Source organism: Rhipicephalus microplus, chromosome X, assembly GCF_043290135.1.
Source record: "Rhipicephalus microplus isolate Deutch F79 chromosome X, USDA_Rmic, whole genome shotgun sequence".
In the NCBI taxonomy this organism is placed as follows: Eukaryota; Metazoa; Arthropoda; class Arachnida; order Ixodida; family Ixodidae; genus Rhipicephalus; species Rhipicephalus microplus.
The window spans coordinates 286,774,645-286,802,479 of NC_134710.1; the positions used below are offsets into that span (position 1 = coordinate 286,774,645).

Sequence of the window (27,835 nt, forward strand, 5' to 3'; positions counted from 1 at the left end):
ACTCGAAGCCATCTTGCACATAGGCATTCTTAACTTATCTTGCAGTCCTATGCTGCACACATTTATTCTTTTTCTTCTGTTAGAGAAACACATGCAATCTTTATATGGTACATACCTGTGTATCCTGGAAGGCACTCGCAAATATAAGAGTCGATTCCATCCACACATTTTGCACCATTTCGGCATGGGTTGGAAAAGCATTCGTTGACATTGAATTGGCAGTCTGGACCAGATGTACCACGACGACAACGGCACTGGTAGCCATTGACAAGGTCTTCACAAGTGCCACCATGCTGACATGGGCTGCTCAAGCACTCATTGATCTGGTTCTGACAGAGAAGGCCTGTATATCCAGGGTGGCAATTGCACGTGAAGGCGTTTGTGCCATCTATGCACTCTCCATGATGGCATGGAGAGGATTGGCAGTCATCCATATTTGTTTCACAATTACTTCCAGTAAAACCTGCAAGAAATAAATAAACCTGTCTAATAATGTTCAGATGGCTTCTATACAGTGCCTCTTTCTAGTTAATAACCAGTGCCAGTGTGCACTTCTTATAGATATTTGACATGGGTTAAGGCTGAGCACCTCTCTAAGTTCTCTTCCCAACATGGGCTGTAGTAATCTTGCATCTTAACTCATTCTATTCAGCATTTTGTGCATGCATATTTACAGTGTGATATGTTTAAGTTTAAGAATCTTTGCATGTTTGTGATATGACCAGCAGTATTATATGGCTGTTCCGAGCACTTTCAGTAATTGTGCAAAAAAATAAGCTTGACTGTGTATCTTCATTTGCACTAACATCTGTCATCACATCACTACCCTCAGTCAGTGCCACATTAGATTATGAACCTGACCACTTTATCCCTGAACACTAACAACATGTATGGGTCATGCGAGAGACAGAATATTAACTAAAGTCTAGAGTATTCAACAACCTGTATGACATTTTGAGTCTGCAGTGAACACATCTACCTAGTAGTGTAGAGTGCACTAACCTTATAAACCTTGCTTTCATCTCAATAAAAGCTCATGTAAGAAACATTCTGGACACATTTTTATGCTATCTTCACATCAAAAGGTGTATGAGTGCATGAGTTTCAGTGCTACCAGCTCAGTGCAATCACATCAACATTGTTAGACTGCTTGCTCAATAATTGCTTACCAACAATGTGATACAATCATACACACACTATAGCTCGTAGGTGTTTCTACTGTTAGTTTTTGTTGTTAAAATCACATACCACTATATCTGGCTCATGAAAGCTGCTTCACAGCCATTAAAACTGTGGCCCTTAATCTTTGCGACATGTACACATTCAGTACATGAAATAAGCAATTGCTCAATGAGGGCTCATTGCATTTGAAGACATTATAATTAATAAAAATGGCAATAACCATCTGTATCAGTCAGCATGCACCCTTTGAGCTCTGGATTAATTTTGTGGAACACTTAAAACTTGATGACAACTGACAAAAAAACAACAAAAGAAACAGTAAATTACTGCTTTTAAAGCTGAAAAGCTGGCCTAAAATAGGAAACATACCAGGTGGGCAGTGGCAGGTGTAGCTGGCGATTCCGTCATGGCATGATCCTCCATTACGACATGGAAATGAGGAACAGTCATCTTCGTTGGTCTCACATTTTTTGCCAGAGAACCCTACTGGGCACAGGCACTGAAAGCCATTAATGCGATCACTGCATATTCCTCCATTCAGGCATGGGTTCGGCAGGCACTCATCTATGTCCACTTCACAGTGCACCCCTCGGTAGCCTGCATTCAAACACAACGTGCATACATACTTATTAAAAGGAAGAGCCACACTTGCTTCGATAGTCGAGTTTTCCATTTACAGAAATACACAGTATACAGAAATACAGAGTATTCAAAGACCAATGACTGTCTGCACTAATATCGTTGCACTTTCAGTGTCAATCTTTTTCCAGATACAAATTCACATAAATAAAGTATCATATTGAACACACCGACTGCCACCTTCTACAACTTCACAATCATGTGACAATGTGGCGAGAAATTTCTGTATGGCAATTTTATTAGCATATATCCGGTGTTTTCCTAAAGCAAGTACAAGTGCAGGGGGGGGGGGGGGGGGGCTCAAAAGTGCCTAAGCCACGCTACCATAGAAATACATGGGATAGTGGCCTGGGGAATTTTGACCAGCCCTGTACATGTATGTGCTTGTCAGTCAAAAGCATCTTCTCAATGCTAGTGTGCCAGCTCTCACAGAACTAAACTAGATATATTCCTAAAAAGATGTATTTTTTGGCTAGATACAGTGTGGCCCATCGTCACAGTAAAGGGCCCACACATTTAATCTACCCCTTATACCAAAATTTTTAACTTGAAATGTTGGTGTTGTTCCATTCTCCTGCATACATAGAAACCCCTGACTAAGTATCAGTGGCGAATGCAGGCTTGAACATTTATACTGTTTGAAAGTAAGCGCATGCATCAGGCGCTGTTGGCAGCACCTTGCGACATTGTCATCAATATAACTCTTTAGAGTGGCTGCTGTGACACCTTGCGGCGTTTCGCTTGTTCCACAAGTATTGATGTTACGAAAAACACATTTGCGGTACGCCAACTACTCTGCTGACGGCACACGACGGGGGCCTATCTTCCAAGAGCTTGTTTGGTATGTCACATCACAACACCGCAGCTGAAACATCGTGTCATTATCATCTACTTTCAACGCCGCGGAAGTTCGTGTGCACGTGATAGTATGTCGCTCCGTCATCTGGGGGCGCTAGTTACTACAAATATATATATATTTTTTTCGGCGGGTGTTTTCAGGTCTTGCCAAAATTGATGAAAATTAACGACGCTACAAGTGATTATGCGCTACATTAAAATGCTTTAGATATTATTGCGTGACCATCGATGACCAGTATAAAAGTCACAAACAATAATTTGGCTGTCAGTGGTCTTTTAAAACAAGCTGTCGTCGTGTGTTTTTCAGAGAGAACCTGACGTTTGTGTTCGCGAAGGCCCAAGTAGTGTTCATAAAAAGATCACATCAACATAAGTGCGCTGCAAGAAGTGTGATTTCGTAAAATCACGCTCAATGCATTATGAGGAGCTTGACCGCTTATCATTTTTTCAAATATGACAACTCAAGTATTCGTAACGCAATGGTGCCAGTTCTTGTACGCTGAAAACACATTGAGCTTGCTCTCAAATATGAGATGAGACAAAGTGGTATATACATTTTTTTCATGGAACTACACTCTTTCATTGTTGATAATGCACTCAAATGATGGTTGTGCTTATCAATCATAAAGACAAAAGGTAGGTAAGGGTCATTTAGTGGCACCTTTTATTTGTGATAAGTATATCATTTACATTACATTTAAACACTACTGCCAGTTTGCTTGCGGTGCATTATCTTATCTTTAATTAAGAATCAGTCGGGTGTGTACTAGACACAACACTGCAAGCCCCTCTTCTGCGATCGTGTTATGAATGAAATAGCCACCATGGGAAAACAGGAAATAGGTGTCTGTATTAAAACGCGGTTCAGCCAGTGTTCCACGGCTCCACGTGTTTGAGTGGTCGGACGCTGGACTGCCCGTCTCACGCCGGGTCGCGTACGCAAGTGCCCGTATCAGCATCATCTCCATTCTCACGAAAATGCTTGCCGCTGCGGCCTCCTTGTCTTGCGCGAGACTTTCTCACTCGCTTCTTGCGAGGGAAAGGCATAGGCGGGACCGCTCCGATACCTTTGCGTTTTTTACACACGCTACCCCGTTGCGCTGGCTCAGAGTAGACCTCTCTCGCCGCAGTCGGTGTACACGCGTTGGTCGGCGCGCTCTAATCCACCTCAATCGGGAAATTATCGAGCCGGACTTGTTTGTTATGCGCTTCTTTTTCCTCAAGAGTGTCCCTCCTCTCCATCGAAGAGACACAGCAGCCGCCGCCAAGGGTCATGGGAGTGGTCTTTCCCCGGCGGGCCTTGCTCGCTCAGCCCCACTTGGGGGCTGGGAACGCCGCAGCCCAGTTGCTGCCGCTGCTCGGAGGCACACTGCCGCCGCAGCATCCATCTTCAGCATTGCGCCCAACTCTCCTCCTCCGCATCTTTTGCCCTTGCTCACGCACGTGATCACTCCGCACACCCTTACCCTCTTCTTTTTCACACAGCCGCCGCGTAACATAACCGAGGAAGCAATGGAGAGAGAGCGCCGCGGCAGAAAAAAAGGGAGAAGGCGGCCTCAGGTAGAACGGCGCCAAGCAACCACCGCGGCCCCGTCCAAAAACGAAAAACCAGTTCCGTGCCTCTCTTTCTTGGGCATCTCGCGCGCGTGCAATTTTTCTTCGAAGCTACTGCCGCGGTATTGAGTGGCTGCTCTTGGCACGCAACATTCGTACTGGCTGCTCTAACGTTCACTTTTCTCGGTGATTAAACTAGGCCGACCGCTTGTGCCGCACACACTGAACAGACCAGAAAGCTCAGCCGAGGCATAGGTCTCATAGAATGTTTTGCTACCTTTCGAAAATCAGACGGGAAATCAAGTGAAACCGATTTTTCAATGCACGTAAGGAACACAATGTAGACGGTTCTAGTTGCTGCCTCACTGAGGGCGCGCCTAAACAGTACCGACGTTTGGTGTTCAAGTAACCAACAAGATAATAAAAAAATGTACCCTCGATAGAAATGTACGTCATGATTGCTTCGACAATTGCTTGTCAGCGGTTACCTTGACTCGCTCTGCGGTGCGTTAGCTGCATCCCGTGAACACTCAGTTCAACTAAGCTGATGGTTTTTGCGCTGGCTATCACGGAATACTGACACTGAGAGGCTTCTAATGGCATATCTGGTACTTTATAGGCAGAGAAAAGTGTGCTCGAAGATCGCGCGTGTGGTCGTTCACCTCGATCGTAGCGCACCATGCCGTCATGCGGTGCCGACCACGTTGGTGCGACCAACGCAATGCAGGCCCGAGGTCATGAATTACGACGGAGCGCGGAAAACATCTGCACTGCGGTCCGTGCACGGGGGCCTCTTGCGCGAGACATCTGCGCCCGAAGGAGGAGGCTACCGCCAGTGGTGCCGGCACTTCCGGTCGGTTCTGGCAGGAATGAAAGGCCGCCCGGAGAGGAGGTGCAGATCCCTCGTCGTTTTCCCATGCCCACGGGAGCTTCGGCCAGGTGCACGGGGCCTTTTTCAAAGAGAGGCGCCGCTCGCTTTCTGTCGACTCACGATTGCGCCGCCCGCTTCCTTCGTCTTCGGGAACACTAGAGCAACCCTCCCCCCACCTTGTAGATGCACGCTCGCAGGGCCTGTAGTTTCCGGTATTTACCAGTCATAAACGCTCACATGTCGATTGCAATATATTAGAAATTTTGTTTATGCCGAAGACAGCGCTACACGGTGGTCGCGGCAGTGGAAGGCAAGCAGCTGGTCGGTGCATTGGCTGCAGCCGCTCGATAGCAGGCTAAATGCTAAGCATTGCCGAATGTTGGGCAAGCATACTTAGCGCCAACGGACGGAAGACATAAGGGCTCCCAAACATATCGGGGACTGTTGTCGGGGGATATAATTGCTGAATTTAGCGCATTGTGTTGTCACAGTCTACCTTATGTCTTCGCCCTTTGGCGCTAAATATATTTTCCGAGCTTAAAGGGGCTCAAACACTTGGACTCATTGTAGCCTGCTGAAACAGTCTCTGAAAACCTACATGCTTTTTAATTTAATGAAGAGACTCATTAAGCGAAAAAAAAACCAAGGTTGAATGATAATTTTGCTCCCATACCTCGGTACGATGTCAGTGATCTTTTTTTTTTTTCATTTGACCTGTCCTGGCGTCCTCGGAGGAATATTGACCCTCTTAGAACAAACAGTATGATGTCCTTGATTTCTGACAAAACCTAACTAGGCCCCAACAAACAGCATCGCAATAAATATGACCTCCCGGTAAGCTGGTGGATATTGCGATCCATCTTTTTCTCTTGCGCCAGTCTGGACTAGGCACGGTAGCTAAGTGCGCAAGTCAGTCCGCCTGCATCTTCAGTCGCAGCACGAACTATAGAACAAGGACCATGCACGGTGAAGGCATGTGCTTATTTTCATTGGTATATATCGGATAATCATAATTAAGCCTTACCGCTCAAGTAGGGGTGCAGCCAAGATTTCATTTCGGGAAGGGTCCAACCCCTCTACACGAATGCACGTGTGCTTCCATCTCTTTCTTTGGCTGCGCCTGTGAGCTCAAGCGATGTGCTCTTTACTGTACCTTCAATGCTGCAAACACACGAACCAATCTCCTCATAAAATTGCTGTGCGCAATTAACCTCCAGCATACGAGGTCAAGAGTTTAAAATTGCGTTCGTACTTTTGCCCCCTGCTCCGAACTCCTCCTGGTGGTTTTCATAACGCATACTGGGACCGATGGATCTGCTTATATTATTGCTACGTGCCAGTGAATGGAGACCAGTGGATATTAACCAGTGGACAGGGGCAGGTGGGAAACGGATCGCCAAGAAAAAAATAATAATTAGGGGCCGAGTTCACAAAACTTTTCTATCGTAAGTCCGTACGCACGTACACATCCGACATCGTGATTGTCTGAAATATTCTATGGCGTTTTTTTTTTAAGCGTGAGACGTTTTTGTTAATACGGGCCCGGCTGCTGAGCACGTGCAAGTTACTTGTAAGAAAATACTTTAATAAGCACGTCGATTCCTGATATATAAAATATCAGAAAATCCGGATGTTAACCTGAGCGCATTCGCGACAAAGTGGCAAAGAAGTTACTTGCACGAACGCAGCTGCACACTTGACAGCTTCTACCGCAACGCACGAGCGCTGGATTGCACGAGTTTTCCAACACTGAGTGAATAAGCTCCTGTGCTACATATGCTTTTTACACGACATTAAATACTTCAGGCAAAAAAAGCGAATCTGTGAATTGAAATAATGATTTCTGGGGTTCTCCGTGAATAAACCAGTATGATTTCCAGGCTGCGGTGATTACCTTTTACCACCTGGGATTTACCACCTGGGCAGGCGATTTCTGCATTTGACCCCCATTGAAATGCGGTCGCCGTGGATGGAAATCGAACGCGCACCCTGATGCTTAAGAAAGTGACGTCATACTTAGCGGCTAAGCCACCATGGAGGACGTATTAGCTCCAGCAAGCTGCAGCGCTTTCTTAGATATGCTGATTTCGGCGCTCAACAAGGTTGCGGTTTCAAGCACAGAAAGAGCTCAGCCGGCTGCACGACAGCGTTCGTTCGAACGAAGTGTTCTTGCGTAAGCACAACTCTGCGAGGTTGGGTCAGAACGGGCGCTCACAAAGCTGTTCGTACGCAAACGCGATTCGGGCCAGAATTCACAGCCTGTCCAAGTTTCCTTTAAGCAGGTGACAACGTGGGCAGTACAGTGGAACTGCGCTCACGTGCAGCGGCACCGCCGGAATTACAAGGTGATGATGCGCATGCGCGACTGGGCGTACGCTCCGTGGCCCGCGGTGCTTCAGCGCCAGCGAGCAAGAACTGCCCATGGCCGTACTACTATGGCGGTACCTTTCTCACGTCCTCCCTGCGCCGCAGCGTCTTCTAGTTTTCCCGATGCTCCTCGTTTTCTCACAGCGTGCGCACTCGACTTGAAAGAAGAGCTTGCATCTTTTTTTGTTTTGTTATTTTCTTTCTTTCCTTCGGCAAGTGTGTTCATACACATGCGTCGGCGCGCCGTAATCGCATTTGCGCCGCGGCTTCAGGCAGAGTGACGCGAAGTGGCGAAGGAACGATTATTTCTTCGCGTGCTCTCGACGTGGGAAGACTGCTCTGGGAACGACTCGGGAGAGAGCTCACGCTGCGGTGCGGTAGTCCGCGCTGTTTTGCTCCCAAAATTTTACTGGATCTACGACGTGCGCGTTTGTTTAGCGCGTAAGGCTTGGCCGTATCTGGCTGCGTGTCGCGCTCAGAACAGGGCGCGACGCGTGCATGCGTTCCCTTATCTTCTGAAGTCGACGATCTCTTACGCGTCTCATGATCAGAGTGTGTAAACGATTTTTGTTTCATGAAGGAAAGAGTACGGTGAGAAAATTTTTGGATTCAGCTTTATTGTACGGCGAAGTCCCTGAACAGTGCCTTGAAATTACCTTAATCACACGTTAGCTGCGCGGGACGTCTCGGACGCTTGCTTTTAGGCGTAAAGTTATGCATTTGAGTACTAATTCTGCACTTGCTGTGTGTATTGGTGTGATTCCATTGCATTACACTCCGTCGAAGAAAACTGCCAGTCCGGCCTCCCCTTATCTGCAACGTACTTCAGGCCAGTTTTTTGTAATCCAGAAGAGGGTGACACCCGTTATTTTATTTTTTGAAAGAATTATACTTCCTTAGTGTACAGGGCACGTTTCAGAAGGAAGACAGATATGATGTATATTTCTTTCAGCGATAGCAACCAGCCCAAGTAGCCATTCTTTTACCCGTTCTTACGCAGCTGATCGACTCATCCTCAAGCAGTGCGTGCTGCCTTCGGTGGCAAGCTGTCGGTAGTAGCCCTCGCACGATACTCGTCTTGAACCTTCTTCATTTACGTCCACCTAATAGACGGCGTGGCCCGTTTCCAGCTTGGCCGTCCGAGTTCGACCATTATAAGAGGTCCGATTGACAGGGCGCAGCCTCCGGTGCCTTCGCCGAATAACGGAACCTTCCCTTCCGGGCCGTTGCGTATATACAAAAACCTTTCGTGGTTTTTAGTCACTCAGCTGTGAACTTGTGCTCGCGATAGGCGAAGCCACCGTTTGGCTTTACCTATGGTGTGTGCCTATGAAATTTTCGTACGTGAGTCGCCTCGCACACTACTGCAGCTGTTGAAGCATCTATTCCGCCGTCCCCACCTTCATGATTGCCCCGCCGCGGCAGTCTAGTGGCTGAGGTGCTCGGCTACTGACCCGCAGGTCGCGGGATCAAATCCCGGCTTCGGCGGCTGCATTTTCAGAGGAGGCAAAAATGCCGTAGGCCCGTGTGCTCAGATTTGGATGCACGTTAAAGAACCCCAGGAGGTCGAACTTTCCGAAGCCCTCCACTACGGCATCTCTCATAGTCATATCGTGGTTTTGGGGCGTTAAACCCCACATATCAATAAATCAATTACCTTGATGATTGATGCGGCAGAAATAAGTAAATAAATAAATCGCAGAAATTTACATGCCGAAACCTCATGTGGTTATGATGAATATGGATAATTTCAAACCACTCAGTACTACCGATTTCTAGGCTTGCGAGAAGTTTTATTTTCAGTCATTTTCACGAATCATCCTCCTACAAAGAAAAAACGCAGACACCGAGCAAGGAGAGTAGCTAACGAGGAGTGAGGCAGATCTTTGAACCAGGGCGAATGAAAATCAACAACTACAAGCAGAAGTGCCTCCTTCCGTAAGTTATTCACATTCATGCAACTGTTTACAGCTGCAAACAGAAGAGAAAAGTACCACGAAATAATTTTGCACCAGTCCATCTTCTATACTCCAACTGCAGTTATCATTATTATTATTATTATTATTATTATTATTATTATTATTAATTATGATGTTCTATTTTCATTCTTTCCATCTTGCATTGATTTCTTTTTGTCTGTGCATTTTCGGTTTCTTTATTTAATTTCTTTTCTGAAGACAACCTGTATTGTACTGTTTATTTTTATTGTTTTATTTTGCTTGCGCCTACACAAAGACCTTATGGTTGTTCCTGGGCAGTCAGATAAATGAATAATTATTATTATTATTACTATAGACGTTCTTTTTATTATTTTTTCAACATGCACACGATATCATTTTAAAGAGAAAGCGTCCACGTTCTGCTTTCATTACCTATAAAGGAACCTCAACGTATTTTACGAAAGCAGCAGTGAACTAGCTTTTTCTGTGACTCGAGGATAGCAAACAAAGTTGTTAACAGCTTCTGTGAATGACAGTTGTTCAAGCATATATGCAAGTTTTCCTTTTATTCATAACGAGGCATAGTATTTGCTTTAGGCTACATATACGGTATCATTTTGTGTGGGCCGTCCAAAAGTGAATGATGGCAAGGGCACTGTATCCAGCATTCCATGTCTGGAAGCTGAATACATGACCCTTACCATCGTTCGCTCTTGGCCCATATAAACTACATGAGCTTTGTTTTCCATGAAAGCTAGCTGCTCGCTATATCTAATGCAAACATCAACACTGTCCAAACACCAGATGAGATGCTGACGTCGTCATAATGGCTGAGCAGGGACAAGGTCTGTTCCTGCTGAGACCGATGTAGATGACATAAGCACTCGCAGCACGAGCAACAGAGGCCACTCGCAACCCTGGGGCGTACTCACCGGGCATACAGACGCAGCGGAAGCCGCCGCGCTCGTCCAGGCAGGTGCCCTCGTTCTGGCAGGGGTTCGAGTCGCATTCATTGATGTTCACCTCACATCTGGGCCCGGCGAAACCACGGGTGCAATTGCAACGGAACGAGCCAGGCGTGTTGACGCAGAGACCCTGGTGTTCACAAGGGAAGCCCTGGGCGCACTCGTCCACGTCTTCTGTGCAGTCGACGCCCTGGAAGCCGTTGGGGCATGAACAGAGGTACGTGCCGTCGATGGGGCTTGTGTCGCAGATGGCACCCGCGTGGCACGGATTGCTGGCACACGCGTCGTCCAAATGACACAGCAGTCCCGTCTTGCCGGGGGCGCACTGGCAGTAGAAGGAGCCGACTCGGTCGTGGCATGTGGCACCGTTGAAGCACGCAGCCACAGCGCAATCGTCGATGTTTTCTGAGCAGTCCGCGCCCGTCCAGCCGTTCACACAAATGCATGAGTAGCCACCTATTGTGTTGGTACACGTGGCGCCATTCTTGCACACGCTGGGCCGCAGAGCACATTCATCCACGTCCTTGGTGCAGTACGGCCCCGTGTACGTGGGCGGGCAGTGGCACGTGTACGAGTTGACGCCGTCCAGACAGGTGGCGCCGTTCTGGCACAGGTTTCCCGGACAGTCGTCCACGTTCGTCTCGCAGTTAGTGCCTGTGAAGCCTGCGCCAGAAAAAAAAAACTTGTAAGCGAGGTCCGTATCGCGACGAGAATAGTGTTCTAATTGAGCGACTTCTTACCGGGAGGGCAGGAACACTGGTAGTTGAGCGAGTCGATGGCCCGACACGTTCCGCCATTCATGCAGGGACTGGGCTCACACGGGATATACTGAGATTCGCAAAACTGTCCTGTGTACCCGGCTTCACAAACGCAACTGCGACAAGAAAAGAAACCATGCAGAATTAAGAACCGTGCCTCCTGGAAGCTTTACACAAACGCACGTGCCGCATCATACCGAGACCTACCTGAAGGAACCCTGGGTGTTGAGGCATGTTCCATGCATACACGGTCTCGTCTGGCACTCATCCACGTCGACCGCGCACGAGGCTCCGCTGTACCCCGGAGCACAGATGCACGAATACGAGTCCTCCTTGGACTGACAGCTACCGTAATTCAGACACGGCTGCGAGGCACAGTGGTCGACCTTGTCGCAGTACTTGCCTGCATCAACGGGTAAGCCCAGATCAGATTCACTGATGTCCAGTCCACACTTAGATCAGACTCACTGATGTGCAGTACACAATTACTTGCTGTATGTAATTTCCTAAATGGCCTGACAACCGGCCAAATTGTGCCGCAAAACATTTGTTGAAGTAAAAATATCGTGAGTTATAGAATTGAGCAAGGAGTTTCCATTGTACGGTCGTTGGGGGCCAAGAGCAGACGGCCACGTCAAGCTATTACGGGGCTGCCGATATGATGATGGCAGGGAAACGAACACAGTGACTGCGCGAGATGTCTGAGCAAGAAAATTACCAGGAGACGATCGGTGTCGTCTGTCGCACAAACAGTTAAATAACGAAGGCAACCAACATAGTTTTCTTGTGGGAGCATTTACAGAGACCTCAAACCAGCACTGCTTCTAATGCTATCCAGTAGGTAAGAGCCCGATTCCGTGCGTGAGCGCGGCATAGATGTCCGTCAAAATGAATCTATGGTCGTGACAAGAGCAGCTATGTGTTTTATGGCAAACTTGTAAAAGCTCGCTCGAAGATAAACCAGCATCCCTGAAAGTTAGAAAGAAACCGTCAGTTTTTGACGCATTTATTTTAGAAAAAACTTCGTTATGTGAAATTTTAGGCGGTTCAGTTTCTTGATTGAAGACAACACTGAAACTTACAGGTACCTGACACGGAATGGAAATTTTGTTCTTATATCCACAAAATTTGGTTGTTCCTTTATGTTTAGGAGAAGATGGAAGCTTAAAAGTGATGAGAAATCTTTATACAGGTAGTCTTGCTGAAGGCAACGTCGAGACTTGAAGACTTGTATTCACAAGGTCAACGGCTGCCTCTCTTAGCAGCCCCGACGAAGGCCTTTTCTCAAAACGTTTCCTCTAGCGACATTCCCTAGTAAAGCTATTTTCTAACGACGACTTTGTCGCCACTCACCTCGGAAGCCGTTGGCGCACACGCAAGTGTAGTTCTGCAGTGTGAGCAGCTGGCACGTGGCCCCGTTGTGACAGGGCTGCGAGTCGCAGGCGTTGGGCACCTTGATCTCGCACATGGTAGCCGAATAGCCCACGGGGCATCTACACGAGAACTTGGGTCCATTTGTGACACTCATCTCCACGTTGCACGTACCGCCGTTCTGGCAGCGGAAACCCGGGCCGCCGGTGTGGCACGGATTGGCGTGCTGGCAGTACTCGCCCACGTAGAGAGGAGGACAGCTGCGAGACAAGAGAAATGTGGCATCGATTAATATCATGGGCTTCCACTAAGTTCGCTGTTTGTGCTTACAAAGAACGTGGCATGGCCAGGCAACTTCTACCGACGGCGCTACATGCCGCGAGAAACGTGACAAACAGACATGGTGCCCTTGCCATTCCCGCCCTGCACTCGGGGAGAAAAATTCGATCTGCTTATTTCACCTCGAAGCAATTAGGAAGTACCCTGACCTTCTTCTTTCCTAAATGGTATTCAGGTGGCCACGTACAGAAGGTGCAATCCGAATTGAGATTTTTGGAATGTTCTCAACTGCCCTCCTACGGATTCGACAGAAGATTATTTCTGTCGCGTTTGCAGACAATGCTCAACGCTTCCAGCGCCCCTAAGTATAGACAAGTTGTTGAGCACTGCGAATTTGTGCACGTTTCGCGGCGGCGGCGACTGGCAAGGACGAAAAGCGTAATGGGGGCTTTTCCGTTCATCGGCGACGCGATCAACAGACTCCCGCTGCATGCCTTGTCGGCTCACGAACAACGAGCCCACGGTTGTGCACCCACGGGGACCGAACCCCGCGAAAGTCACCGCCATGTCGATTCCATAAACCGCCACCACCCCAGCTTTCATGCTCGCGTTTCGCTCAGCAAGTCGGCTGCGGGACCTTGCGATGCTCGCAAAATCACAATAGATGCAGCGGGCCGGTGAGAGAGAATGTGTGGGGGGAAGGGGCCCGACAAGTTCAAAAGGCTCGGGCGGAGTTGTTCGCTTTGGTACTGGACCCCGCTTACCTCTCGCCGATGCTTCGCTTTTCCTTTTACTTATTTTGTCTGCAGCGAAGGTTCCGTCGGCGTGCACGACACTGCAGAGAGTTGCTGCATGCCAGTGAACAAAACTTATCACTATCGCGAGTTTTGCCGACTTGTCTTGTTTCTTCATTTGGCAGTGAACCTGACGGCTTTACTAACGCCATATTTCATACAAGACAAACCACAATGCGTTCATACAGCAGGTAGCAGACGTGTACAGCATTGTGGACCGTCATTTTATAGATGATTTTAACAACAGTAATAAGACTGAGGTGAATACTATTAGCGCTCACGCCGCCTGAGTTGGTACTGCAACACGACGAAACCGGTTGGTTGCTCGTGTGCCGCGACGTCGGTTGTTTCGACTATGCAATGCGAAGACGGCGCGCAACGATTGACTAATCAGCGTCTGGCTAGCGGCTAGGTAAGGACTCGTGGCGCCTACTGGGTGTCCTTTGTGCAGAGCCTAAAAATATATATATATATATATATTCGTTTCGATGATCGAGCGAGCGCTAAGTCGCCTCGGACAGGGCGGCCCCCAGCTGCCGTCGTGGCGCGTCTGCCGAGTAACGATGCGGTGTGGGGAAAGGAGGGCGGATTTCTCGTCGAGCTCACTGCGGGGGACCCCCGGCGCCACTTGCTTAATCCGGCCAGGAATCCTCGACCATCCCCGAAAATAAATGGATATTTGCCAGGGGATTAGATCAGTTCACCGGTAGCCGTGACGGGGGCTGCTGCAGCGGAGGCCAATCGACCATGTTGTTCTCGGGCGTCTTCGAGGCACGTGCGGCCCAGCACTGCCCTTTCGCGGTCTTCGTCTGAGGAGACCTCACCCCGCTGCCTCGAAAAGGCGCGGGTCGCTTGAGTGAATACGGCGAGGAAAAGGCGCTACTGTAGCAGCCCCGGTAAAGACAACTGTAGAGAAAAAACGTCTATTAGCAGCTGCCGTTCGGCCAGCCGCCACGCTCTCTCGATCCGCTGTCACTTGCAGTTATCAGCGCCATTGATTTTAGCCTTTATTAAAAAATGAAAGCGCAAATTGAAAGAAGGCCTACATTACATTATATAGGTTAAATCAAGGTACAAGTTGTGATGCGTTGATTGATTCGAGCAGTTCTTGCGGTTAAGTGTATCGGGAGATTAGAGCGCGCGTAAAATGGTGGAAGAAGCCCAGACGATTATAAGTAGTCAGAACAAGGAGCACTCGTATGATTGGTGCACCAGAATCGTTCTAAAGAGAAAACGTCAACCAATCGTAATGTAGGGCATACCATTAGCGAAGAGAGAGAGAGAGAGGCCCGACCAATGGGCGATTCACACTTACAACAAAATCTCTTTCTTTGTGTGTGCGTTTCAGAAAGAGAGAGATCCGCGATGAAAGCAACACGCGCACTTCGGTCTCTTTCTGACAAAAAGAAATCAGTATTCTAGAATTTCTGTGCAACTAAATATCAGTCTATCCTAATCCGAGCACATGTCAATAGCGAAGCCAGCCAGCCAATAGCAAGCAACAATGGCTCCTGGTTTTCAGCAGTGACTGTATACCAGCAGAGCAACAGCGCTGCTCTTAAAAATGTTCTGATTGGGCATTTATGCAACAGCTGTGAACCACTCGAATAACTCACTTCAGGTCCGGAGGACAAGGAGCAAAAGAGCTTCTTGAAATATTGATGCGCGTACAGTTGCAGTTGAAGTTGCATACGCCCTCAGGCAAGTGCGACACAATCGGTTCTTATTTTGTTTGTTTGTTTGTATCCTCTAATCCATGGCTCGTACCCACTCTGGGGGATTGGCCAAGAGAACATATAGTCTCATATGGACGATAACTGCATTATTGCTTACAACGAAAAAAAAAGGGCCGGGGGTTGTATAGTGAAGACAGTATGTTAAAAAAAAGAAAGAAACCAAAGATTTAGATAGTGAGAAAAAAGAATCAACAACAAAGTAGACACTAATAGCTACAACTTGATTTTGGGAGCCGACCAGACAGCTGGTTTTGCCAAACCCGATTAATTTGGTATGTCACGGAATTATCCAGAATTGAAAATTACTTTTTGACCCGTTTTTTTGAGTATCTGTTAACGTGGGCTTTATGTTGCAAAACGTTTAGAGTCTTGAATAAAATTACACACCGCATCGAATGCATCTTTGTGGCAATTTCCCAAAACAGAGGCACCAAAACTTAGAACATTTTCTGTGGTTAAATTTAAACCTAGCTTCGCAAATGGAATATCGGTTCTGAGACTGAGACACTTCAACCTCTTCTATGGCTAGAAGCGTCTTCTAGTCAACACTGGCACCAACACCTACGTAGCCCCTTCGCGCAGCTCGCATCATCTACACGGTACTGCGCTAGCGTCTTATCTACTGACAAAAACGGTCACTAGTAATAAGTGGATGGATGAAACGGCGGATGACCAAGAGGAAATTTTCGTGCGGATATCTTGTTGACGAAAAAGTAATGTTGGTACATTGGAATCAGTTTGTAGTTGATAAATCCACACGTGCGTTGCGTAATGCTGAACCTTTTTTCAGAAACAAGAAAGCAACGACGCTGAGCTGCACTTCAAAGCTGTTGATATCCCATGTAAGCCTCGTCGCACAGACGACGTCACTTCCACATCAATCTCCTGTGATTGCGAAAGATGCCAGCAGGTGTCTCGCTTTCTCGTAAGAAATGTCATCGAGTGTCACCACCCATTCAATTTGTTTTTGCTCGCCGAAGCTTCGACGTCAGTGTGCGTAGAGCAGGTGCGCGCAGTTGGATCTTAGGCGTCATCGCTTCTTCGTGGCCGATGCGAGAGCTTTTTTGTTTTGTTTTCTTCTTTTTTTATCTGTGCACGCGAGTGTAAGCGACTATTGATATTTCGGATATACGGTAGGTCCACAGAGTAGAAAGTTGGGCAAATTAATTGGCCAAGATGGACCACAGCGTTTCAAGCAACCATGACCGTGCCATGATTGTGGCATCTTGTTCGGTTCAAAACATTGCTGAGCTGACCGGACGACGTCGGGCGTGAAAAGGGGACAGCAGAAGGCCTGTTATCTGCGTTCCTCACAACGGCGCTGTATAAACGGGTTAGCTTAAGCGCTTGAGCGACGAAGCTGCGCATTAGCTGCACCTGTAAACTATATCCTTGCCACGTACTAAATGCCCAAGTTCATCTTTCCCTCTTTCTTTCTCTACACTATCAGCCAATGCTCAGTGTTAAATGTAGTTTATTTTCAAGAAGAAGAAATGCAAGAAGTAATGCTGTATGTTCGAAGTATAAAAGACAGGCTTAACGATATGCGCTTGCAGATGCAGCAACTGGTGTGAATGTGTATGTCTCGAAGTAGCACGCCGACATTCTTGTCCCGGAAAGAACAGCATCCCCACTTAAGGTAGCCGCCTGCCAATGCTGCGTACAAGTTGCGGGCGTTGGGGTCCCATGAATGGGGCTCTAGATTGCTGCCTATTCGGTGCGCGGACAGGGGGGAAAAATGCAACGCCGGAATCCCGCAGAGCCTGTGCACACACACTGAAACGAGGCGCTCGTCGACACCGCGCCCCCACGTAGAGCAGTGGGAGGAAGGTTGGGGTGTAGGAAAACAATTTGGGAGCAGTGCGGATGCTCGGGAAGAAACGCTTTCTAGCCGCTACCCTCGGGCGACAGCGGTCGAGGGGAGCACCCACGTCCGGGAAGTGAGTGCTCGCCGACAGAGCGAAGAGGACGGGGGAGCTGGTCGCCTTTCTTTCCTGGGGTACATCCGAACGACTCAAGAGAGTTCAGTTTCTTTCGACGAAGAAAATGCTCGGGCTTACCGCCAAGAGCTGTGCACTTTTGAAAATGACGGGAAACGAGCTGCTTCCCCGCTTACAAGAGCGCTATTCCGCCCTGGGCGATGGTACAATACATGACACAACAAAAGCTAGCCAGGCGAACTGCAAGTGCTAACGCGCTGCTTGACTACATCACATTTAATGTAAGGCATAACGAAGGCGGTGGTGCTTCGGTGTGTTGTGATGTACCCGCGTTGCCATTACAGCCAACGTACTCAATGCCATTTGAACTCTGAACCTTTCTAAGCCGACGGAAAAGGAAAAACACGCATATCTGTCGCTTCTATGTGTGTGTGTGTGTGTGTGTGTGTGTGTGTGTGTGTGTGTGTGTGTGTGTGTGTGTGTGTGTGTGTGTGTGTGTGTGTGTGTGTGTGTGAGAGGAGCGAAAACAGGTGCCCAACGGAAACAAACACCCATATACTTCTGAATTTTTCGAAACGCTGGAACACCGCTACCGCTGGCTGTCCTTGTCGCACTGTAGCTTGAGCCAGTCTTTACACCCACTTATTCGTATACGACTGACAGTGCACTAGCACTGTGCTGCTACATGAATATTTCTCGGCTACACATAAAACTTATCTTCAAAAAGGTGGCTATAAAAAAAAGCAATGAACGCGCGTGCCCAAATGCCACTCTGTGTAGAAATTCCCTTGGGAAGGCAGCTGCGTACGGCAAAGTTTCTTTCGACGCTTCCACTGCTTCATCACAAAGCATGTACTATACGTTCTGCGTCGCTCCATTTTCATCTGTAGTATACGGTCATTGCATCGGCCGCGAGACCTTTGCTGCCCTCTCATCTACCTGTCAAGCCAATGCTGTTCCCACGCATTAAGAATAATTTTCCACTGCATGCATCCTTGCTGTAAGTGGGCGCTTCAGTTCGCGTGACGTATGGTCACCTGGTCGCAATGTGCCCTCGTGACCCGCCTTGAGCGTGCGCCGATTCTCTCACGCGCCGCGCGTCCTCGGCCGAGATGCGACCAGGCGCCCGAGCCATGCGGCCAGGCTCTCAGCCTTGAAGTCGTCGAAGAAGCGACCAGTCGTCCTTGCCGGCAACGCTATCCAGTATCGCGCTCATGCAACACCATCCGGGTCCCTATTCGTTCTTGACCCCGATGATATCGAAGACGCCACCATGGAGAGACTTGCTTTCGAGCGAGGTTACCATGCTGTCGTCAAGCTGCAGATGTTTTTTCAGTGGTCTTCACAGATGAATTGTAGGTGATAGCCGAGCAAGTTCAGTGGCCTGATCTCGCCACGGCATGAGCCCGTGGCTTATTGTGCGAAAGGTGCTTGGGGACATTGCAAGAACAGCATTGCCTGGAGTGCGCAATGACCGCGCCAAGCTCTCGGCCACCGACGGCTGTCGGTCGTTAAAGAATCTCCTGCCCGAGCCTCTGGCGACCGCGCCTGCTGGGCGTGCATGCTATTCGCAGGCGGACACCTTGCCAACGCGTGCCCCACCCGAACATTCACCGCGCCGGCCAGGGCGCGGCCGTGCGTTACCCGGCCGGCGGGGGTCAAGGGATGGGTATACGAATTCACCAAGTGGCATGCCTCGCTGTGCCACTCGAGAAGCATGCTGATGGCTCACTCGAATAGTACTCCGCCTATGTGTGTAAGGCAGCGGCGACACAGTCGGTGTGCTGTCCCCCCTTGGACGTAAATTAAAGAAACCTTGGAGACCGGTTTATTTCTGAGCCACGAGTAGCGTGCGCTCAGGCGCAGGCCTGCTCTGATGGCGAGCGAGCAGAGATTTGAAAGCGCGATGCTCTCGGCGGCCTCGCACAGGGCAGACCCGAGTTATGGCTGCTGAGGCCCGTCCCAGGGCGTGCACAGCGAGGCGAGTGTGGTCTACCGGTCGGACGGGTTCTTCGCCGCAGAAGAGGAGCGACGCCCATCCAGGCATGTTTGCCGCCGCTGCCCTGCTCGCCGAGGTCGACGAATCCACGCGGCCAGCAGACTTGCCTGCTCGTTCGATTGCTTCCACGGCGGCGGCACCGTTTATTCCGGCCTGAGCTGCACGGTGCCGCCGAGGCGCGCCCAGCGATGGCCGCGTCCCTTTTCATTTTGCTCATCCCCCTTTCGCCAGTCGTCCAGAGCGCTCCTTTTTCTCCCCCCCCCCCCCCGCCTCGTCTGTGCGCGCATAATAAAACGAGCGAAGCTCCCTCCGTCACCGTCCGCCAAAAGACGCTTCGTCGTATCTGGCTGCCCTTTCTTCTGCGCCATCTGTCAGCCCTGACGGAAGGAATGCCTTCTGTCGTTGTGCGCTTTTGTTTGTTCCGTTAGGTTTCTGACTCGGTGTGTGTGCCCCGCGCACTCCGGATCCCCATTATTGTCGGCGAAGCGATGTTGCGTGCGTCGCGCCGTTGCAATTTCGCAGGCGGACACCGCTGTGGCCGCAATTTTTCAGCGCCAATTTAGAGCGTGCACGCGCGCTTGGTGCTGCAGCATTTCTCTCTCCCCTCCCCACACTCGCCATCAGGCAGCAAGTTTACTCCACCACAAAGCCCGCATCTTTTTATATCACGCGGGCAGTGAGCCCTCCTCAGCGCGATTGTAAAGCCACACTCCGATTTCTAGTCGCAGCTGGGACTGGCACAACCAATCGGCGATGAGGGCAACGGGAACGCAGAGACGGGTTGAAAAGACAACAGAAACAGTTGGAGCCGCCACTCGACATCGATGTCACTCAAACGGCTCACGCACGTCAGCGTACTGGCCGCGGGCGTTCGTTGCCCGTGCATGACCTCTTTGTGACCGCGTCGGTGCATGTCTGCTTGGGGCTCTGGTGCGGACCCTTACTTTTGTGAGCATCGCGACAACCGACGAGAAAAAAAAAAATGGCTGATGTCTCGCAGGCGACCTTCTGTGTGGGATACCTGCGTTGAACGCTTCTCGCACTCTTCTGTTTTAGGAGACAATAAGGTGGCAGCACGAAAGACAGCTACTGACAAAGCAAGCGACGAAAAGCTTGGGAACTGTGCACAGACGCAGTGCACAGTCAGGAACCTGCGCGGCCGAGCATCTCTGGAGAAGGCGAAGTGGCAAGAGAAGCGTGAGAAATTTCACGCCCTGCCGGTCAAATCGCACATTTGCAGCAGCCCTTGTCTTTGCATACCGCTGCCACGTTTGCTGCCCACAAAGAGCGAGAGAAAAAGTGTCCGAGAGGGGCATCGCGTTCGCGTTAAGTACCTTTGAAGACACCGTCCTGACTCACGACACGCACGAAGGAGGTCGCGAAGCAACTGACAAAAACACCAGCTCAGTGCCACCGAATGCCCCGCAGTCAAAACAAAGAGCGTCCCTGAACTTTCACGAACGCTGCCACCGATAAATTTCAAAGAGAGAGACAATTTCTTCGGCGAGAAACGAGTCATAAGGTGGGAGGCGACGAGAGGCAATCAGGAAGGCGGAAAGCGGGCGGCTTTCTTTGTGCTGGGGGCCCTTTTCTGCATTTTTATTTTTATTTTTTGAAGTGGGTGGAAAGTGAGCAGCGTTCGGACGGGAACGCGTGGGATGGCAGTCGAAGGGCCATTTGCGAGTCCCGAACACTCCGCTCCCACTGGTAGCGCACAAAGCGCTGGGAACAAGAGCTTGTCTTCTTGTCTTGAGTGAAGAGCAAGCATTCCCGGAGGCACATTTTGGCGTATGCCTTGCGTGCGACGTATGAAGAGCAACGTTCGACTTGAAGCGAACGCTAGCAGCGGCGTTTCGGCCATGGACAGAAGTAATATGCGACAGTCCGAAATGAAGCACCGCTACATAGAGGAACGGGTGAAACAGGAGCGTAGCTTTACGGGGGGGTCAAACGTGCGTTTGTATGTGTGCATGTACATATACGCAAGCAAAGTTTAAAAATCCCCCTCTCCCCGGCTACGCGCATGAGGTATAAGGAAGACGATGCAGGCCATCCTCAATGCTTTTGTTCTTCTTTAACGTCGTTTGTATTGGGAGCCTTGACACGGCATATGCGTCGTACCAGTAATATAAAGGCGTATATATGCCAAGGTGCATTCATCCTCATAGTTACGGGTTAGCCTTTTACAAAAAAATAAAGGTGCCCTCTCACCCTTTCTGTTAGCAAGGTACGAAGCCCATGCGAGGCTAGCAGCATCCTAATGTATGCTAGGCGACAAGAGGTCTTCGCCATAACGGCACAGGTTGTACGCTCACTTGCCGCTGGCGCAGCCATGTGTATGAAAGCTTCGAGCATCACAGGAAGCTTCATAGAGTGCACTGAATCGGGCCCGCGCACCGCGTCATGCGGCCCCGATCAGGCACTGCAATTTCGCGGCGCCGAGGCGGCATGCATCGCCAAATCCCGTCGAGCGCCATCTTGGCGCTACCGCGCTCCACTGAGCACGCATCTACCGAACGAGGAGTGGCATGGGTCAGCATCGAAAAACAGCCGAGGGGGAACGGTGGCTTGGCCGCAGGGGCAGGGCCCAGGGGAGGCGCATTCCAGCAGCACTCGCATGCCGGCGGCTAACTAACCGGGAGCCGTAAAGATGCCAGCATCCTCCAGCAAATGAACATGACCGGGAGGCCGCTGCGGGCGAAGCTAATGACAGGCCTTCGGGCGGCCGCTGCCTCCTCTTGGCCACCGGGCGGCACGGCTGTGGAGGGAGAGGGAACACATGTATAACTGGCAAGGCGGCGGCCTTGGCGCAGCTCCGGCTCGCGTCGAGCTCGCTGCTGCCCACGTCATGCACAGAGATGATGCCAGGCTCGAAGCATGCCCACCGAGTCGAGGGGGGCGGCCGTTTCGTGCTTCGCCATCCCTGGGGCGCATCTTCAGGTGTGCTTCGTCGTGCGCGGAAGAGCGCTCGGCTGATCACTTTCCGATTGCAATCTCCGGGCGCGCACGCAACGTGCAGTACGGCTCGAAAATCGACAAGATAGTCGCTGCCCCCAGATCACTCTCCGTGGTGTGCTTCGTGGTGGCGAGGCCCAACACAACCACGACTTGCTCTCGTTCCCCGTGTGCCTCTTGCAGCGTTTTCATTAAATCTCGAAATGAATCAGACGGATACTGCTAAGGCGACATACTTATGATTGACGGTCGACCTATACACGTATTAGTGAATGCATTAGCCTAGTCAGTGTAGAGGAGGTTGCATCTGAAAGTGCTTACAAACGCACTCTTCATGTCTTGCTTTTATTTTTCATTTTGAGCCTACCAGCGCATCAGTTTGACAACTTTGCGTAACTAATTTCCTTCTCGCAGCAGATTATGCGGCGAACTTGAAATATAACCTCCATTCGCTCGGCTGATAAGAACGCGAATGTGAGAAACGAAACCTCGGTCGATTTCGATGGTTTCTAGGCGTAACTATTCTTTGCGAGAGACCAGCCCCAACCTTCACTGACAGGTTCGTCATCAGGTTAGGCTCAAGGAGCGAATACGGACGGCACTGTAGGATACCGAAAACGTCCATCGAATACCGAGATTTTCTTATGGGAATTGCTCTTTTATGCAGCAGCTCCAATGCTCTGTTTGTGGTCTGTGTTGTCTTCGAACACTTTTGAGAACTGATGCGTCACAACCATAAAATGCGGCTTCGATGCGAGCTCTCCATTCCTCCGACGTTGGCATGCTAGAATAGACCATGCGTGGAAGCATGGAGCTCGGGCTGAAACGCGGGCGATGTGCGCCCACGGCTTCTGGATGCCAGAGTACTGCTCATTGGCTGCCACCGGTCAAGAGCTGCGCGTTAGGCGTGCCAGAAGAGTGGGCCGGCCGACCTCGCATTGCGAGCCAGCTAGCGCCGCCAAACGCGTGCGCGCTGGCACGCTGCTGTGTGCGAAATTATGGGCGGTGTTTCCGCTCCCGCAGGCCGAGCGTGCCAATTCTGCAATGCCGTTGAGAGCCGCAAGTAGATGTTATTTACTGCATGCATGTAACGGCGGAACATTTCTGAGCATCGCGTGCGTGCTGTCTTGAGATATACTAAGCATATGGACACGCGCTATCCGGGGCCGAATGAGCAACTCCGACGTTTTGCAAATACGTTAGAGTGCTTTCATCTCGGCTGGATGTTTCTGCAGTCTAATGGAGTGGGCGGAATTCAAGAGCACCGATGATAGCCGCTGATGCTGAGACGGCGCAGACGTCGAACCAACAATCTGCATCCGCGTGCCTAGTCGAGCTACTGGATGGACGGGCGGCTTAATGCGCTTGTGGTGGTCGTTTCTGGCTGAGTTGTCCGCACAATGACCGCAGAGCACTTGCGCGGCCGCCTCGGTGGTTCCGCAAACAAAGCGACTTCGCAGAGACGCCGCATGGGCGGAACACCGCTGAGCCGCCGGTTTCTTTTAGTTCCCATTGTCCTGGAATCCTCCCGTGGTCAGCCACGGGGACGCATTAGGCTCACCTGGGACCGCGCCTAACACGACGATCGACCAGAACGGCCGAGACAGGGTCTGCAGGAGCTTGAATCATGCCGAAGGGACCATTTGGTCGGACTCCGATGTATAACGACCCGATTTCAACCGAGGCGGTCGCTCATTGTTTCCCAGGAACTGCTCGCAGGGATGACCCCAGCAGTGGTGCATGTCGGCGCAAGGCTCAGAAGCCGGAAAGCACAAGTGCCGCTTCGCACGCGACTACTGAAATTCTCCGCGAGGCGGAGGAGGCGCGACATGTTTGCTCAACTTGCTTTGCTCTCCCGCAGCGGAGGATTGCGTAAGAAGTGTTCGCAGCGACAATGCATAGATAAACACGCGCCGCCAAAAGATTGGGGTGGCGGCCGACTTGCTCGCAGTTCGCTCGACGGCCCTCGCGCAAGCGCGCCAGAGGGCCATCAGTGACGAGGTGGCTGCTGATGCTCTACCAAACGGCGGTGCGCACTCGCACAGGGCGTGGGCAGGGAGTCGTGCAGAAGGACCGTCGCAAGCGCGACGGCGGAAGATTGGGAACGGCGGCCCACCACGAGGACACCGATCCCGTCGCCGCAACGCGTGCGAAATCCGCGCGCGCCCCAAATAGGCGTCGCCTCGGTTGGGATGCGGCGCACGTCGACGGCACCCCCGGCCGCCGAAGGGCGCGATTGCATGCAGCCACCTCGAACCGACTGAACAGCGGCGGAGATAAGACCCTCTCTCACGCTGGTGAAGAAGAAAACAGGCTGCGGCTCCTCTCGCGAGGAAGAAACTCGCTGGGGGAGACGACCGCAGCGTCCATCCCGGCCCAGGGCGCGCGTGATCGCCATGCAGAGACGGCGATGCCGGTCAGCGGGAGTGCGCCTCGCCAACCGGTCCGCGCGGCTCCATGCCGCTGGAATGCCGCGGTGCATCTGTCTTCAGTGGCAACAAAGATAGAGAGGGGTCGCCGATCAGACGAATTCGAACAGAAAGGCCGCTGACACTGCAAGTGTCTGCACTCTTCATCTTCGGAAACGGTTACACAAGCACACTGCATTTCGCTCGGCGCATTTATGGCTTGCCACAAGCTTCACTACGAATAGGAAACGGCGCGATAAGAGAACTGGCGTACACTCATCGAACTTCGTTATAACGAAACTGAGGGCAAAGTAGGCACACTTTTGTTGTACAAACACTGGACGGACACGAAACAACAGTTTCGTTATACCCGTCATTTCGATATATGCGGTGAATTCGCATCCGTGTAGACGTTGCGCAGTTTAAGGCATAGTTTTAGCGTGTGGCAGCTTGGGATAGTTGGTATGAAATGACAATACTTACAGCGCGAGAGCAGAATGACGACACAGAGACAAGAAGCGCTCGTGTCCTTCGTGTCCTTCTTGTCTCTGTGTCGTCGTTCTGTTCTCGCGCTATAACTATCGTCATAGTTTTAGCATTTGAGTCAGACCTGAATTTTGGTATGATCACTTGACAGCGGACTGTCTAACATGTATTTGGCTTACTCGGGGTGCATATATGTCATATAGCAACCTAATCCCACTATAGTTTTGATTTCTTTGTGTTCAAGATATGCTTTGGTATGACGCCGCTCCGCGTTCGCTCGCCAAAAAGTGTGTATCACAAGGGAAAAAAATAAAATACTGGAAAGCGGAGTTGTGAAGATACCTCCCGAATTTCTATTGGAGCATCCAGCGTAACAAAGATCCAGGGTGGAGAGCACGCAAGTTGACGTGCGCTACGTCAACTTGGCGGAGCGCCGTGTGAGCTTGTACTGCCATAGAAGGCGCACTTCTGCTTTCTTCGAACGGGCAATGAAGGCTGTCCAGCACATCTGAATTCGTGCCCGCCTTTCCCACAGCCCTGCCGTACGTCGATGCCTGTTCACAAACACACACACAGAGAGAAAGAAACACCTTTCTGTAGTCGAGGCCCATATGTCTGCAGGCAGCTGTCAGCAAGCGCGCTTCCGCACCAACAAGCGAGCAAGAAACACTGTCGTAAATATTATATTGTCTTTGAAACGCTTTTCTGTTCCAAGAAAAGGCTGCGGTGAATAAGCGTGTGGATAGTCAGTGAGCTAGAGGGCAGCGCATAACAAAGCACGCTTGTGCGTGCGCGTCTCTGTTGTGTAAGAGAAAGCCGTATATTTTGTGCGTAATCTTCCGTACGACGCCAGTTTTTCCTCGGATTAACCAGCAATGACAACTGATCGGCGGTGAAAGAAATGTGAACGCGCGGCATGGTCGTCAAGGGGCTACAGTTTTGAGCTTCAGGGTCCAACGCCACAAATGCTAGCGCATTCACTTTCTCATCTCTTCCATGTCGATCGGCTGGCTTGCGGAGGTCTTCGTCACCGCCGGACGTGGGCAAGCAGCCTCCTTTCCCGGAATGCTGCCCATCAGCCGGGCCACGTGACCCCGCCGTCGCTGGTCCCGTATAATTTCGTTCTCGGCGTGCGGTGCGCGGCCCCTCCTCGGAGGCTGCTGTCCCGCTGTAGCGGCGGGGGCCGCACCGAATCCGGTTCGTGACCCACCCCGGTGAACCGCGAAGGCCTGTGTGCGTCGTCGGACGGCCGCTCACGAGCGCGCGTTGTGGCCGATTACCACACGACGCGCGTGCGGTCGGCGCCTTCGAAGAAGCTCTCACGTGACCGGAAGAAAGTAACTCGCGAGCCCGGAAGTGCGAGCTTTCAAAGCCGTGCCTTATTGCACGCGACGCGTTTTCACGAGTCACGATGCCCCATAACGAGTTTTCAGCAGACGCCAGTCACGTAACGAATTTCTCAAATCTTATTCGTGTTTTTTTTTTCTTCTGGTGATTGTCCGAACGATGAAAGATGAGCATGGTGCATGTTGAAGTCCCGGTCAAGTGCTTACGACAACGTCACCGCACAAGCTCTGGTAGCTGTACGAGTGCCTTGTAAGGCAGTAGGGCCAGACATGGGATATATTTCGTTCAGCGCATCAAAGAACCCGCACCGTGGCATTGCAGCGAACCTTCATACGGCAAAGAGGTGTCATGGCCTCACAGTCGCATTCAGAAGTACTGTGTCTCGATAGCACGAGAAGGCACTTTATTTTGTACCGATATGTATAATGCGCTTCACACGAACGCTTCATCGGCCAACTCAAGCCTGCGCGGCTCTGAACAACAGCCACTTGTTCGATGCTCAGAAGTCATCCGAGATCAAAAGAACGGGTCAGGACTGTGGCTCAGGGCTGGCGAGGTCACCGCGGCGAGGCCGTCCGACCGCCGAGCGCTGTTTCGCCATGGCATCTCGATGCACACCGAGGAACCGCAAGCTGCGCGCGGCCGCGGTAGCCGGCGAGCGGAACGACCTCGCGGACCGCATGCAAATGGATGGCGCCGAGGAGCGCATCGGTGGCCGTTCCCACCGGTGGCGACGATCAGCGCCGATAGCTGCTTCCCGCCGCTGCTAATGAGACGCGCTCCGGGCAGCGCAAGATGTAAACGGGGTGAGCTGCTCATGAGAAGCAGAACCATCTTTGCTCCACTTTCCAAGCCCGCTTTTTCTTTCTTGTTATGCGCGGCATCTGCAACACGTAACGCAGCCTGATTTCGCTCAACGACGTGCACCGATTGGATCATACGCGCATCGTGTTAGAAATGCACGCCCCGTTGAACACGCTCAAGACCATGCATCGACTCAGACGCATTCCTTAGAAGCGCTACATTGCCTTTGTACGGATAGCTCTCTCGCGACGATGAGAGTTGATTGTGTGCATTTATTTATTTATTTATTTATTTATTTATTTATTTATTTATTTATTTGCAAATGTACTTCTCTCTCATTCTCTAAGGCGACAGCGCCAGCCATGTAGAACACTTGTTGACCATTTTATACCACGCGTCGAACACAAACGATGTTTTTTTCTCGCCCCGGGGGCGTAAAGTAGTTCTGCCTGTCGTTCCGTCGGCTGCCTCACCCGATGTCCTTGCGAGAGCACACCAAGCACGTGTCCTTGCACGAGAATCGGTCGAAACGGCCGTACGCACAGAGAACAGTCATCACGCCCAGCAGGACTCCCGATGGAG

The 27,835-nt window shown here is 50.8% G+C and overlaps 1 protein-coding gene across 3 annotated transcripts in view; it reads right to left on the reverse strand.

Moving 5' to 3' along the window:
- Positions 1 to 27,835, reverse strand: part of N (neurogenic locus Notch protein) — an 87,047-nt gene that overhangs the window by 18,701 nt on the left and 40,511 nt on the right. For 2 of the 3 annotated variants that reach the window (XM_075879270.1, XM_037413912.2), the window contains exons 3-8: positions 12,488 to 12,765; positions 11,342 to 11,537; positions 11,117 to 11,250; positions 10,344 to 11,039; positions 1,552 to 1,779; positions 116 to 463 (exon numbers count right to left, since the gene is read on the reverse strand). In XM_075879270.1, coding sequence (XP_075735385.1) covers positions 116 to 463; positions 1,552 to 1,779; positions 10,344 to 11,039; positions 11,117 to 11,250; positions 11,342 to 11,537; positions 12,488 to 12,765 — 1,880 coding nt within the window. Of the gene's footprint in view, positions 1 to 115; positions 464 to 1,551; positions 1,780 to 2,498; positions 2,715 to 10,343; positions 11,040 to 11,116; positions 11,251 to 11,341; positions 11,538 to 12,487; positions 12,766 to 27,835 lie in introns of those variants that run through there. The other variant, XM_075879271.1, reaches the window with a different exon arrangement.